We start from the raw sequence: 12831 nt of genomic DNA, 5'->3' as shown, positions 1-12831 counted from the left end.
TTTACTACAGAGGCATCTGAAATGGCATCTCCTCTATGAAAGCCCACCAGTGTGTCACAGCCCTGATCTGAAGGGACCACTTCTATCGGAGGAAGCGAGCGTAATTCAGCCTGCAGACACGCTCGCTTCTTGGTCCCTTATGGAGACTGCCAACAAGGGTTCCAATTAGTGCCAGCTGCAGACTGTGACAATTTTAAAGATTGACTTTCACACCATGCCAGACCTTTAAAAGAAAGAACATTTATATAAAACATAATTTGCTTTGACAGTAATTTTCTGTATGCTATTATTGAAGTTATTTATGTTTGAATCAGAGTGTCTTTTTTCTCAGCTGTGTTTCTGCTGCTGTTTGATCCTGCAGTGCAGTAATAATCCCGTGCTTATATCTTTTATACTTTATGTGGCAGTGGTCATTTCAAGCATCCATTACTTGCACAGTTTTTAAGGCTCAGACATTCAAACAGGAATCCTGTAAAGTTCCCAGACTCGTGTGCAGATTGCTTCTGCTGCTGCAAGTCCTCATGTATTTAATGGCAGACTTAAATTTTAAGGACCTTGTGAAGCAGCAGGGCTATTCAAATTAAACTCTAGGGTTCAGGAGTTCACAAGTTGAAGTTGCTTGGATGCCAAGAGTATTTCATTGCATTGGCAGTGAGGCCAAGGGCAGGTAATACCATCAACAGCGGTAGAAGAAGCAGCCACCAGCTTTCCAAACGTGAGTGTGATCCCTCTGCCTTCTGATACTAGGGATTCCAACGCACCCTCCCTATCTCCAAAAATAAGACCCGAACACCATGGTCTTTGTGTTCTGTCATCCCCGGAAAAAACAGCATCTAACCTGATGCTCCTATTCATCTTTCAGGTTGTTCCTCATGTGTCCACCCCCAAAGCAAGACCTTGGCCTCATGTCCCATCTTCTATATCTATATACCATTCAATGTTACCCCTCCTCTCCAGACTGGGACCCGACACCTCACCTTTATGGTAGCGTGCCTTATTTCTTGAGCCTCTTGCTACATTTCTTGCCTGCTGCTCTCCTGCAACTGTCTTCTGAGATGGAGTTGGGGATGTAATGCCATGCGTGGCTGTCGTGGTTTAAGCCCAGCCGGTAACAAAGCACCACGAAGCCGCTCGCTCACTCTTCCCCCCGGCCCCAGCGGGATGAGAAAATATAAAGAAACGCTCGTGGGTCGAGACAAGGACAGGGAGGGATCACTCCCCACTTATGGGCACGGGCAAAAGACAGGCTCAACTTGGGGAAGAAACAAAATCAATTTAACTTACAGAAGCTACTGAGTGATGGAAATTTGCCTGTAGTTTGTGTGCTGCAGTGTTGCCTTTGGAAACGGAGGGGGCAGAGCCCCACACACCATGGTTCTTGCTGGAGGAGTTCTCCAGCGCAGAGGAGCTGGACTGCGTGGGCTTTTAGCTTGTGTGTTAGTGTTTGCGCAGCGCTGCTTCTCCTGTGACAAAAATAGCCTTGGGGAAAGGCATTATCCTCTTAAAGCCTATCTCCCCCTTTCCCTGCATTGTTTCATGGGTGTCGATGAATACTGAGTCGGTCTGCTAGCTTATCAAGGTTCCCCTAGTCCACTCAGGCAGGTTGGCATCATTGCAGGACCTGGAGGCACGCTGTGAGAGGCTGCATGGTAACAGTGGAGGATTTTATCATGGGTCTGCTCTGTCCCACCAAGGTCCCTCCAGAAGGTGTCTCCGGCCCTGGAAATAAATCTAGGCGGATCTCTGGGGCAAACTGTTCTTTTCCACAGGATCTGTGGCTCATGATAAAAGTCTGGAGAAGTGAAATTTAGACCTTTCCTAGGTGAAGATAACTACCGTAGAACAGGTTTTATGTAAAAATGTGTATACAGCTCAAATCAAAATGATCCCTTTGAAATAATTCAAAATGTACTACAGTAGAGTGACTTTGCAAACCCTTTGTTCGATATTACTGCCTTAATCTTCATAATAATGAAAGACATTCAAATGCTGAATGATTTTTCTGTAGCCTAGATGCTAGAATTTGAAGATGTGTTCTACTTTCCTTAGCTTTGAATAGGGCATTTGAGGTAACCTGTTACATTTTGTAGTTAAGTTTTGACCCACTGATTTCCGTTTCCTTCCTTCAAAAATGTAGTGTGAAGCATACGGCAAATCATGGCATCACACTCCATAATTGTGAAACTCAGACCTTTGTCATCAATAGTGAGACCCAAAGTGAAACAAAGAATCCTGAAATAGCAGAGAACAAAGCATTTCAAAGCAAGACTTTAAGAATTTGATGTTTGATGTGAGTGAAACAGACATAAGTTATGGTTAAGAGAAAGATTTTTCTTAATTGCATTCCCTGTAAATGATATTATTTATTATATGTCAGTTCCTAATTCATTCATCTTCACTGGGAGAGAAACCAAGTACTCCTTTAGTATGTACAATTGCTAAAAGTTTTGAAATTAGCGTAAACAATAATTTTGCATTCTCAGTTCTTAAGAGTGAGTACAGGTAATATATATACTTTCTCTTTATTCACATGCTTTATTTGCTGTAGGACGCATACAAAGAATGGAGCCACTTACTCCATATGGCTCAGATACTGGGAGTCCCGCCACGTCCCTCATCTGCCCTCGCATCCCTTCCTCTCTTCCAGCTAGAAGGAAGCAGAAGGAGACAGTGATTTCCAGCCACAAGTTCACAGATAAAGTCAATGGCTGGCATTGTGGCTGAATGTTAACGCCTCATGTAGCCCGAGATGTGTGATACTTAGTAATACAACTATAACCTTTATAATGTGCCGTAATTTGATTCTCAAACCATCTATATTCTCTCCTTGTTCCAGCCTAAGTAGCTGTAAGGAGTAGGGAGAACGACAAACATAATCACCACAGGGGGCACAGGGAAGGACAGAGAGGTGAATCGCTGAAATTCCCATTGCAGTTTTCAGATTTTAGCCCTGTTCTCACCATTTGATTCTAACGTCAGGAAATGAAAGAAACATGGTATTTTATTGTGGTGTTGGTGTTAGCTGGTCAGATGGCAGAGCAACCAAAAAGTCCACAGCTGTTGTCCAAGCTTGGAGTTGCAGATGTCTGGTCTTGGAGTGACTCTAAAAGAGTATGTAGATTTAAAAGAGAAATAATTAGGTTGTGGTTAAGTGAGTATGAAAGGTAATAAAATATCTGCAATACGTACTCTTTTTTTTTTTTACTTCAGTTGCATTCTTAAAGGAGGAAAGACATTGCGGGGGGAAAGTAAGACTGCAACTGTTTTTTTAGTCTTTGCCACTATCTTTCAGAAGTTGTTTAAAGAAGTAGCTCACATTTAAGTGTGGTGATGTACCTAGTTTATGTAATCTATTCTAATCTAAACTGTTTATGTGACATGTTCTAATGTCACACATGGACGTATGTATGTACACATAAGTTTAAGCTATAAAACTTACAGATCACAGTACACAGTCAGTGATTCCATTGTTTTTCCGTTACTGTGATATATACAATACATGGTACGATTGACAGTCTCCAGTGTTGTGCAGGGGTTATCATTTAGATATATAGGATTTGCTAACAGTATTGAAGTAGAAAGTGATGTGCTGTGGTAGGGAGTTTTGTCATCATGAATCGAGAAGGTTTTAAAACGAGCGGTGGAGTCGTGACTGAGTACTGCAGATCAAAAAGCTGCTGATTAAATATTTATTTCTCTTGTAACTATGCTGTGTTTTGAATGTGGCATGTGTTTTATAGAAATTATGAGGGGACTGTACTCGGTGCTTAACACCTGCTTTGTGTATGTGTAATATGCTTGGGTCCAGATACTCCAAATGGCCTTATTATAGCCTCAAATGTCAAAGGAATGGTCCAGGGTCTAGCATCCTTCCAACGCAATTGATTATCCTGTAAGAAAGTCTTGTCCCCAGAATAAATCTGTTGACCCTTTGGTTTAAAAAAGCTCTTGTTAGTCTAGGATAAATCTTGCCTACACTGGCACCTGGACAGGTTTAATCCAAGAGTAATGAAGAGCTGAAAAACATTTTCAGGAGAAGCTGATTTTCTTTTTTAAAGGCAACTTTCTGAGGTAGCTGGACCGCAGGAGGCAGGGGTGATGGTAATCTTATGTTACATGAGAAACATAAATTAGTGGGTTGAAAGTAATTGAAGAGGTCAGTTGGGCATGGAGTAGTTATCCCAGGGCTGTAGTTCATCCCATAGCTACAACTGTGGGCTTTTCTGTGTACTGGTATGCCTAGATTAATAGAACAGTGACAAATTGGATAGATGTGGATAGCATAGATGTGACTGTAAGATTCTTGAAATAAATTACATTTCTTATCATGCATTTTCAGATTCCCCAAAATGTGGTAGGTGAAACAGAAAAAAAAGTAGAGGTAATCCTGTTGTTAGCCAAAACAGAATGGACGTTGCTTTTTTTCAAACTATAAGCTATAAACTCTTCAAGACTAACAGTGGAGAATAATAAAGAATAATTGTGGAGATTTCCAAAGCTGTAGCTTACAGACCTTAAAAATGAACTGTAAATTTTCAGAAATATGAATGCTGCAAATAAAGGCTGTTTCATTATTGAATAAATAATTTCTGGAGTTTAACTTTGGAACATGTTTTATTGAAATGAAAAATAATTGTGGGAAATTCCTTAAAGTGGTTATATCTAAAGGGGATAAAATTATGCGGGTTTATGGCAGAATATTTAATTTTCACCACATGTAGCTCCTCATTAATTTTTTTTAACTTTCTAACTTAATTTTATTTCTGTTGTTCCAAGCACAAACAAGCAACCAAAGCCTTCAATCCCTCCTTTTGAAAAGTCTACCTATACGCTTTTAGCGTAATGTTGTATCAACAGCTAATAAGAGGAGTAAAAATTGAAGCTTAACAAATTTTGCTTTAGTTAGGGGATATTTGATCAGACCTTGCCCCTTGCATGACTGATGGCTTTGACAGAAGTAGAATTTGCTATCCCAGTTGGCCTTCAGAGATGTGTTGGCTTCATCAAATATAGGCTGACTTTCCAGACCAATTTTCTGGCTGGGCCTTTAGTCTCTCCTCTATTTTCTTTGCTTTTTGGCTTTTTAAGTTGTGTATCAGTGGCATGAATATGCATATAAGGTGACGCTGTATAAGACCAATACAGTGTGATTTACTTTAGTAGTTCTGCTGAACAGGTCAGGCATGCCAAATCACTTGCACTTCAGTTAGCCAGGCAATATATCACATAAAGAATTAATTCTGTTTGAATGTAGTAAAACCAACAGAAAAAACTCCATCTCAACAAAATTGCCACTGACCTTTTCTTAGCTAATAATGCCCTCAACAGCCATCTGACCAACAATGCAATATAAGAGATATTGACTCTGATTGGCTTCTCTTCCTTCTTCCACTTTACCCTTACTTTTCCCCAGCTATTCACCACTCCCAACTGCCCACCAATTGTCAAAATATACATTTGTCATTTGTCTAGACCACTTGACCATATCAAGATTCCTAATAATTTCTTCTCTTTATCCTGTAAATCAGTTGGGTTTTTTTAGAGCTGCTTATATGTTTTCTATTTACTACTTTCATCCTAAAGAAGAGCTGTTTAATTTTAAAGAAAAATATTTCTTTAGCAATCTTGTAAAAATGTAAAAATTCTAATGGGCCTATTCACCAAATATGAATCTTTTTCCACCCATTTAGAAAGGTGAGCTAGAGAAGAAATAGGGGCTAAATTTTGTCCTCATTTTTGTTTTGAAAACATTGCTGTCTTCAGAAAAATTTGGCATTAAGTGTACAAGAGCTAGATAGTATAAAAAGTGACCTGCATTTGTAAAGTAGGTGAAAGAAATTCGTAGTCTATAGATGCTGAACTGATAAGATTCATCAAATGTTATTCCATTCTTGCTGCAAAAAATCATTATTGCAGCATGCAGGTCTCTGATGAAGCAAATATTTCATAGTATAAACTGCAAAGTTAAGTCAATTCAATTTGTTAGATTGGAAAAAACTTGTTATTTTGGCGTATTATTCATCTCTGTAATTCTCTGCTATGTAAGAAACATTTTGCCATATTACTGCAGTTTTCTCTATTAAAAAGAAAAGCTGGTTATCTGTAGTGAATAAAAGTATGAATCTTTACTTGATTTTACTTTTTTTTCTTTTTATAGAAGCTGCAAAGAATCAATCCTCCTTACTGTTGTTCAACCTTACCCTGTAAGTATCGTCAGTGTTTTCTGAATTAGTTTCCTAGCAACATAGCAGCTTTTTTTTCTGCCTATATTCTGTCTGTGTCTCTACCTTATCTGTGCAATAAAAAGAAATAAGTGAGATAAGGGCTGTGTCTCTTAAAGGTGATGTTTAAGACGGCGTTACTGCGTCCTGCACTCAAAGACTGCATTAGCAAGTTAAATAATAACAGTATCTTTAAACTCATCCCAGAAAGATAGGTAGAGCAGGACGCTGAGTTCTACTTCAGTTTCTGATCTCTTGCAGCTCCTGGGTTTTTCTTGACGCTGCCTCGGTCCCACAGAGTTATGCCGCTGTATGAAACCAGCTGTGCCTTATGCAAGGGAGGAATCTGCCTGCATCTCCAGTGCAGGGCATGTGGAAGTGAGGGCAGAGAAGAGACAGACAGGGGATTGCGTGAGGCTGGCGTGAAGGGAGTGGGAGAAACTGCAGCCCACCTGGGAGCAGGCTGACGCGACACGCCGTTGCACCTCGCTCAGCAGTTTGTGGGAGCGGGTTCGTGACCTGTCAGCTCAAACCCATCTCCCATGGAAAAGGAGAGAAGCCAAGCATCTCTCTCTTCCCATGCATCTGTGCACAGCCGTGCGTACCTTGCAGGCTGCTGAGGGGCCTCAGCCATGCATTAGGGGTGATTTTGGATTCAACAGGTCCATTCAGCTCCCTGTTGGCTAGCCTGATACACAACAGTTTTGATTAACAAGGGATAATTGCATCCTTTTCACCTAAGAATAAGAGATGAGATGGATTTGACACAAAGATGTGAAAACAAGTTTATCTAATGAAGCTGCCAAAATACACATCTTGCAAATGGAGCTTGGCCCAGTGCTGTGTGGCTTCGTGCTACTCACTAGCCTTTCTGGCTAGTTTAGATGTAGCTGTGCTGGTCCTGTACCCTTTCTAGAAGCCAGTCTGCACAGCAACTAAATCACGGGGGAAAAGCACGCGTTGCATAGCAAAACCAGGCAGGGGCTACCACGCTGCAGTAAGACCACTGGCAGGGAGGTGAGCTGGGTTCTGGTTGACATCAGCCACCTTCGATGAAAATGCAGGCATGGTCTGACTAAATAACGAAACCTAACCACCTTTAAAGCTTGCTGGATTACAGCCAGTGGTTTTGATCACAGGGAATATATATAATAAAAGGGGAAAAGAAATCTTCACCCACTTGCCTTTTTCATGCAGATTGCCTTATTATTTCATCCATTGACAGCCTTCATTCTTTGTTTAAATGTCAGGTGAAGAAAGGGCATATGCTTTAGTGCAGGTATGCGTAGTCCTTAAAAGTGGACAGTAAAATGTAGTACTACGTATCTGTGAGGTGGTGTGGCCTGTTATCACTGTGCTGCTGGTATGAGAGCAAGCCTATATGTACTGAACGTAAGGGAAGCTGAAACCCAAATTAACTGTGCACTCCATGTTCAGTGGGAAACCTTGCAGCATGGGTACGGTGTTCCTCCAGCCTTTGACCTGGAGAAGAAGGAAAGTCATGACCTGGTATCTTCCCAGGTCTTCGGGTCCAAGCCGTGTTTGAGGGCTGAAAAGGCAGAATCTGCTCCTCTCATTACATAGCACCAAAAGCTAATCAATAACTGAACTACCTTTAGATGTCACTGAGCTAGGAATGGCACTGAAACACTTTGCTGCCCTGTCAGCCGTTTGGGCCGATGTGCCCATCTTATACACGTATTTGTGTTGCCCCACTCTGGCACGTCTGTCAGAGTCCCCCAGCTCTACCTCAGCAGACAAGGCACACCAGTTTTTGGGGCTGATGGACGTTTTATCTCATGTAGGCATGAAGATCGTCTCCCCAAGAATGTCCACAGAGCAGTCAGAAGATGCAATTGATGTATGCATATTGGGGCTAGCTTTATTTGACCCATTTTTAACCCAAAGTCGGGATGCTTCAGTGGCCTGAGCTTAGTTGGGCGAGCATGAACTGCAGGACAGCTGCACCCTGCAGATTTCCTCTGGTTTGTGCACTCTTATTGTACCTCCCTACCCATCCAGACCAGGGTCTTGTTGATTCATAGCATCCTTCCCTTACCACTTTCAAGCCCAAGTTTTCCTGCAGTGGAAACAAAGGTGTGCGGAGGGACGGGGAGCAGTTGAGATGCTGCCAGTGTGCGCAGCCAAGTTTGAGCCCTGAAGCAGTGCAAGGTCCCTCAGTTTTTGCAAACCCTGGGCCGTGAAGTCTCCTGGGGACTCCTGAGTTGCCTTGAACATCTGGCCCATGCTGGCCTTCATATTGCCGCGATGTTATCGTCAGTAGTGCCTGAGCCTGTTAGGTGACAGCCCTCTCAGCTCTGCCGTCCTGGGTGTTGCTGCACTCCGGCTGTGTACCTGTGCTGGTCTTCTGGCGAATACGTTTTTTCTTACGGTTTGGAAATAATATTTATGTCTTCAAAAATAATGATGCACATGTGTTTTCCCCTTTTCTTTAATTTTGCCTCCTTCTTTTTTCCTTTTACTCTTTTGCCAATAAAACTGGAAAGGTGAAGTAGAAACCAGACAATGGAAAAGTAAGAGCTTTTAAATAAAGACTGAACTTCTTCCCCGTTCTTGGCAGAAATACATCTTTACAAAAATTTCATCGATCTCTCTTCTTGATGGTGAACCTTTTTCTTTCTATCATTGCATGAAAAATATCTGCCAAGATGGATTACAAGAGTGCTGTTTCTTAATTGTTTTTATTTGCGCTATTTAGAGTGTGTTTTGTTTTCTTGCTTTCAGGTAACCATCCTTTATGATTGCAGGTGAAAGTAGACATAATCTAGATTTATAGTACCCTGTAGTTCACTTAGTACTTTTTGAAAGCTTTTGCGGATCATTTTTGCTTAAGTGCATTTAGTTTTGTTTAATGCTTAAACTCATTAAAATTTCATTTTAATTATGACCAAACCAAAGCATTAGGTTATCTTTTTCTTTCCATCAATCTACAAGTCTCTGCTAGGTTCATATCACCACTGCTCACAAGGAGGTCACTGAACAGCTAAAGCAGTTGAAGCAGTTCAAAGTTTTGATTTCTGGAAGTATGGCATTTGATTATCATTTCTGACCATTTTATTCCGTAAATGGACTATCATTCTGCTTGTTGCCTTATTAAGTTTTAAGCATTACTCAAATCAAATAACTTGCCTGTTTTGATATTTGTTCAGATTTTATGTATACAGATCATTTGATAGGTTGCTTTCACGATTAATCTCTTAAGTTCCTTGGATGTAGTCCAGGCCCAACTGAGATCTATGGCAATTTTGCTGTGTGTAAGTTCTGCAAGGGGAAAAGGATAAGATCTTTTTCTGTTTTGAAAGAGATGCTTCTTGTTATAACACAGTTGTGTCTGAGACACAACGTTTGCAGAAGAACTACGATAAATAACATTTATGGATCGTAATGATTGTGGCAACAATCTTATTGAGAGTCTCACAGGTTTTTTCATGCTGCTTTGCTTTCTGGAGTCGTGTAACAGCAGCAACTACCATATCTAGGCTTGTGGTTGTAAAGAAGGATATAAAAAAGAAACAGGTTTGTCACAAAGACTTCAAAATCTAAAGTGAAGACGACTACCAAGGTGTAGTTTTAGAAATCATTTGGAAGTCAGACGTGAGCATTTTGAACAAGATGATTTCTGACTGCTTGAAGGTGTGAAGTTGGTGTAGAGATGATGGCTTTTTTTTCTTTGAATGTGTACATTTTTTATGGTCATCCTGAGGACCTTTTCCACTGCGTAACTTCCACATCAGCGTTTTGGTATGGTCAGTTCAATACATAGCTTTAATTGTACACAGGAGAGGATCACGGTGTGGTTAACGACAAACTTGCCATCACTGCGTTGCCTCCTGGAAGTGCTGGCTGGACCATGGCCACTGTCCAACCACTCTTTGCTGTTCAGTGGAGCCTCCTCTCATGTCAGACCTGTGCTGTGCAGCGTTTCTTCTTCCATCTGTGTGTGGTGCAAATCCTGACCTTCCTTCCTGGAGGCCTCCTCTTAGGCTATATGGATTTTTCTGGAGTACAGTTGTATGAAATACATGATCTTTTCAGCAGGGAAGACTGTGAGGAAATTCAATGTGAACTTTCGTGTTAATTTTTTGGCAAAGTGGAAGAGAGCCCCTCCACCCTTCACCCTGTCCACCATATTCTCCTTGTAGTTCTCTCCTCCTCCCCCCGTTGCCATTAGGTCTCTTTTCCCTCTTCATTAGCCCTTTCTCCCATCTCAGGTGCATTACAATTCATATAGTCCTTCATTTGTTCATTTTAGCCTGGGTTTGTATGGGGTGAAGGTTTCTTTCATTCCCAAAGGTCCTCATCCTTGCAGTTGTAGGGTTGAAAGTAGTACGGCACGGCTGACTTTTTTTGTACTTTTCTGCACTTGATTAAAGAGTAGTCACCTGTGTATGAGAGGTAATCATGAATGTAAAGGAGTAATCCATGAATGTAAAGGGCTGAACTTTGGAGAGGCAGAATCCCAAAAGGCCAGTGCAGGGGATTTTGTGGAGGATCTCCACATTTAATAAACGCAGAGCTAGATGGCTCAGGCCCATCTAGTCATGAGATGCGCTGCAACGTCTGCATGTTCCACAAAGTCTGAAGCTGACCTGAGGTTTCACTCATGGTTTCTGGGACAATCACAGTAAACTAGGCTGTCATTTACTGCAGATGGAATGAATTGGATTTTCTCAATGCCTGCATTAAAGTAAGGTTTGGCTATTCCCCACCTTACAGGTCCATGTTATACATGCATGGGACTAATGAGCAGACTGATTACCATCTAAAAATAGTAAAATATAAATAATGCAAATAGTAAAATATAATTGTCTGTGATCAATCACCAACTTTTAAGAGAGAACCCAAATCTGACCACTATTTCAGCAATTAAATTTGTTCCAAGAGTTTAACAAAGAAGTACTCCTGATGATGATCTGTCAGTGCCCTGTGGTTATAACAAATTGCTGCATGGTAAAACTTCTCCACATTATTTCTCCCATGTCCCTACCTACTCTTCTACAATGCTCTTGTGAGCCAGTGTAGTTGTTTCAGCCTTGCTCACAGCTATGAATGGTAGTATTTAGTTTGCCTTTGGGCATTATGTACTGTTCCACTTAATAAATTTAATTCTTCCTCTTATTCACGTTTTATTTGCTTGCTAAATTTTGTCTGATATAATTGCCTTTAGGGATGGACCAAAAAGTCAACATATTTTTGCAGTCTTGCAATTTTTCTTTATTTCCTAACAAACATAATATTTTGTATTAAACTAATGACTAATTTTAAGTAACAAGCTTAGAACTGATAGCATATATACAATCTGGGACCATTTTTTCTGTCTGATTTTGACACATTGTCACAGAGAGCAGGTTTTCTTTTTACCTTGTGACTGCTATCTTGTTTCATTTCATTATGGTAACTCAGTACTACACTATGCTCTTCTAAATGCTAAATCCTTCTTTTTCTTGAGCATGAGTAAAGGTTTTGTTGTTGTAGCACCTCTACCGGCAAGAGCACTCAAAGGGGCTTTTGCAGCAAATAAACACCATTTCCCTTGGAATCTCCCCAAAATTATAGTTTACCTGCAAAAGCAGACAAAGTACTAGACATTCTTATTTTCATCGAAAACCAGTTTCCCTCAAAATGTAGGATATTGTTTCTAAGATCTATCAAAAAATGACCTGCTATAATGCTGCTGACAAAAATAAGATCTAATTTTGAACACTCCAGAAAATGAGAAAAGTAATATTTTCCAGAAAGCCTCGTCTTGTTATAGCAATCTGTCATGTTTTGACCCTACTGATGGGATGCCCATTGACTGCAGTCCCTAGTAAGTAGGGTTCAAAGGAGGGTCTCAGTCTTCACTATCATTTCCTCCAAGCAGATCTCTATGCAAAGCTTCATTTATCTTGTTAGCAGTTTCTCCAGGTAGTGTTGAAATGATCAGCTGAATTTTTACTGAATTCTGTGTAAACAAGTAAAAATTATTTAAAATCCTGATAAATTTGAGCTTTTAACAGGAAACAGTGCTTAGGTCACACAGCATGATGTTTGTGGGTTTTTGAAGTATTTTGACTCCTTGTTAAAATGTGTCCCTTCATTTTGCAAAAGTCACTCTAATTAAGCTGTTTTATCTGTGACAATGCAAATACTTTACTTGCAGTGATAAATGTTCTGCATTAGTGTAAACACCTCCCGCTTAAGGTGGTTAACTGAGGATAATGGCTTCCATTTGGCTAAAAGTCAGAGTATCAGAAACAAATGAACCTGGCACTCTGAGTATCATTAATTGATAGCGTTCTTTGCCTACAGACCTGAAGACATTAAAATAGAATAGAGCAGCACATCATTTTGCTGATGCTTTGTTAGACAAGCAAGTTTCAACAATCAAACCCAACTGTTTTCCTAGGTATTTGCCGCACTTTTTAGAAACAGTTCCTTTCTCAAAGACAAAATGTCAAGTGCCAAGTTGATGCAGAGGTAGAAACAATGAGATTGTGCAATTAAATGCAAAAGCTGTGCTCTTACTCAAACCTTTAACCAGCAGAGAACATTCCCCCAAATACCTGGCACAGCTGTTCTAGTTTTTCTTACGCCCCTGGTTTATAGT

At 40.5% G+C, this 12831-nt stretch overlaps 1 protein-coding gene across 7 annotated transcripts in view; it reads left to right on the top strand.

Annotated features, from left to right (window-relative positions):
- The window catches only part of FRMPD4 (FERM and PDZ domain containing 4), a 411698-nt gene that overhangs the window by 373808 nt on the left and 25059 nt on the right, over positions 1–12831 (top strand). For all 7 annotated transcript variants that reach the window (XM_052774003.1, XM_052773997.1, XM_052774002.1 and 4 more), the window contains one exon: positions 6158–6203. In XM_052774003.1, the coding sequence (XP_052629963.1) occupies positions 6158–6203 (46 nt within the window). The remainder of the gene's footprint in view (positions 1–6157; positions 6204–12831) is intronic.

Source organism: Harpia harpyja, chromosome 22, assembly GCF_026419915.1.
Source record: "Harpia harpyja isolate bHarHar1 chromosome 22, bHarHar1 primary haplotype, whole genome shotgun sequence".
Lineage (NCBI taxonomy): Eukaryota > Metazoa > Chordata > Aves > Accipitriformes > Accipitridae > Harpia > Harpia harpyja.
This window is presented reverse-complemented; position numbering and strand designations above follow the sequence as displayed.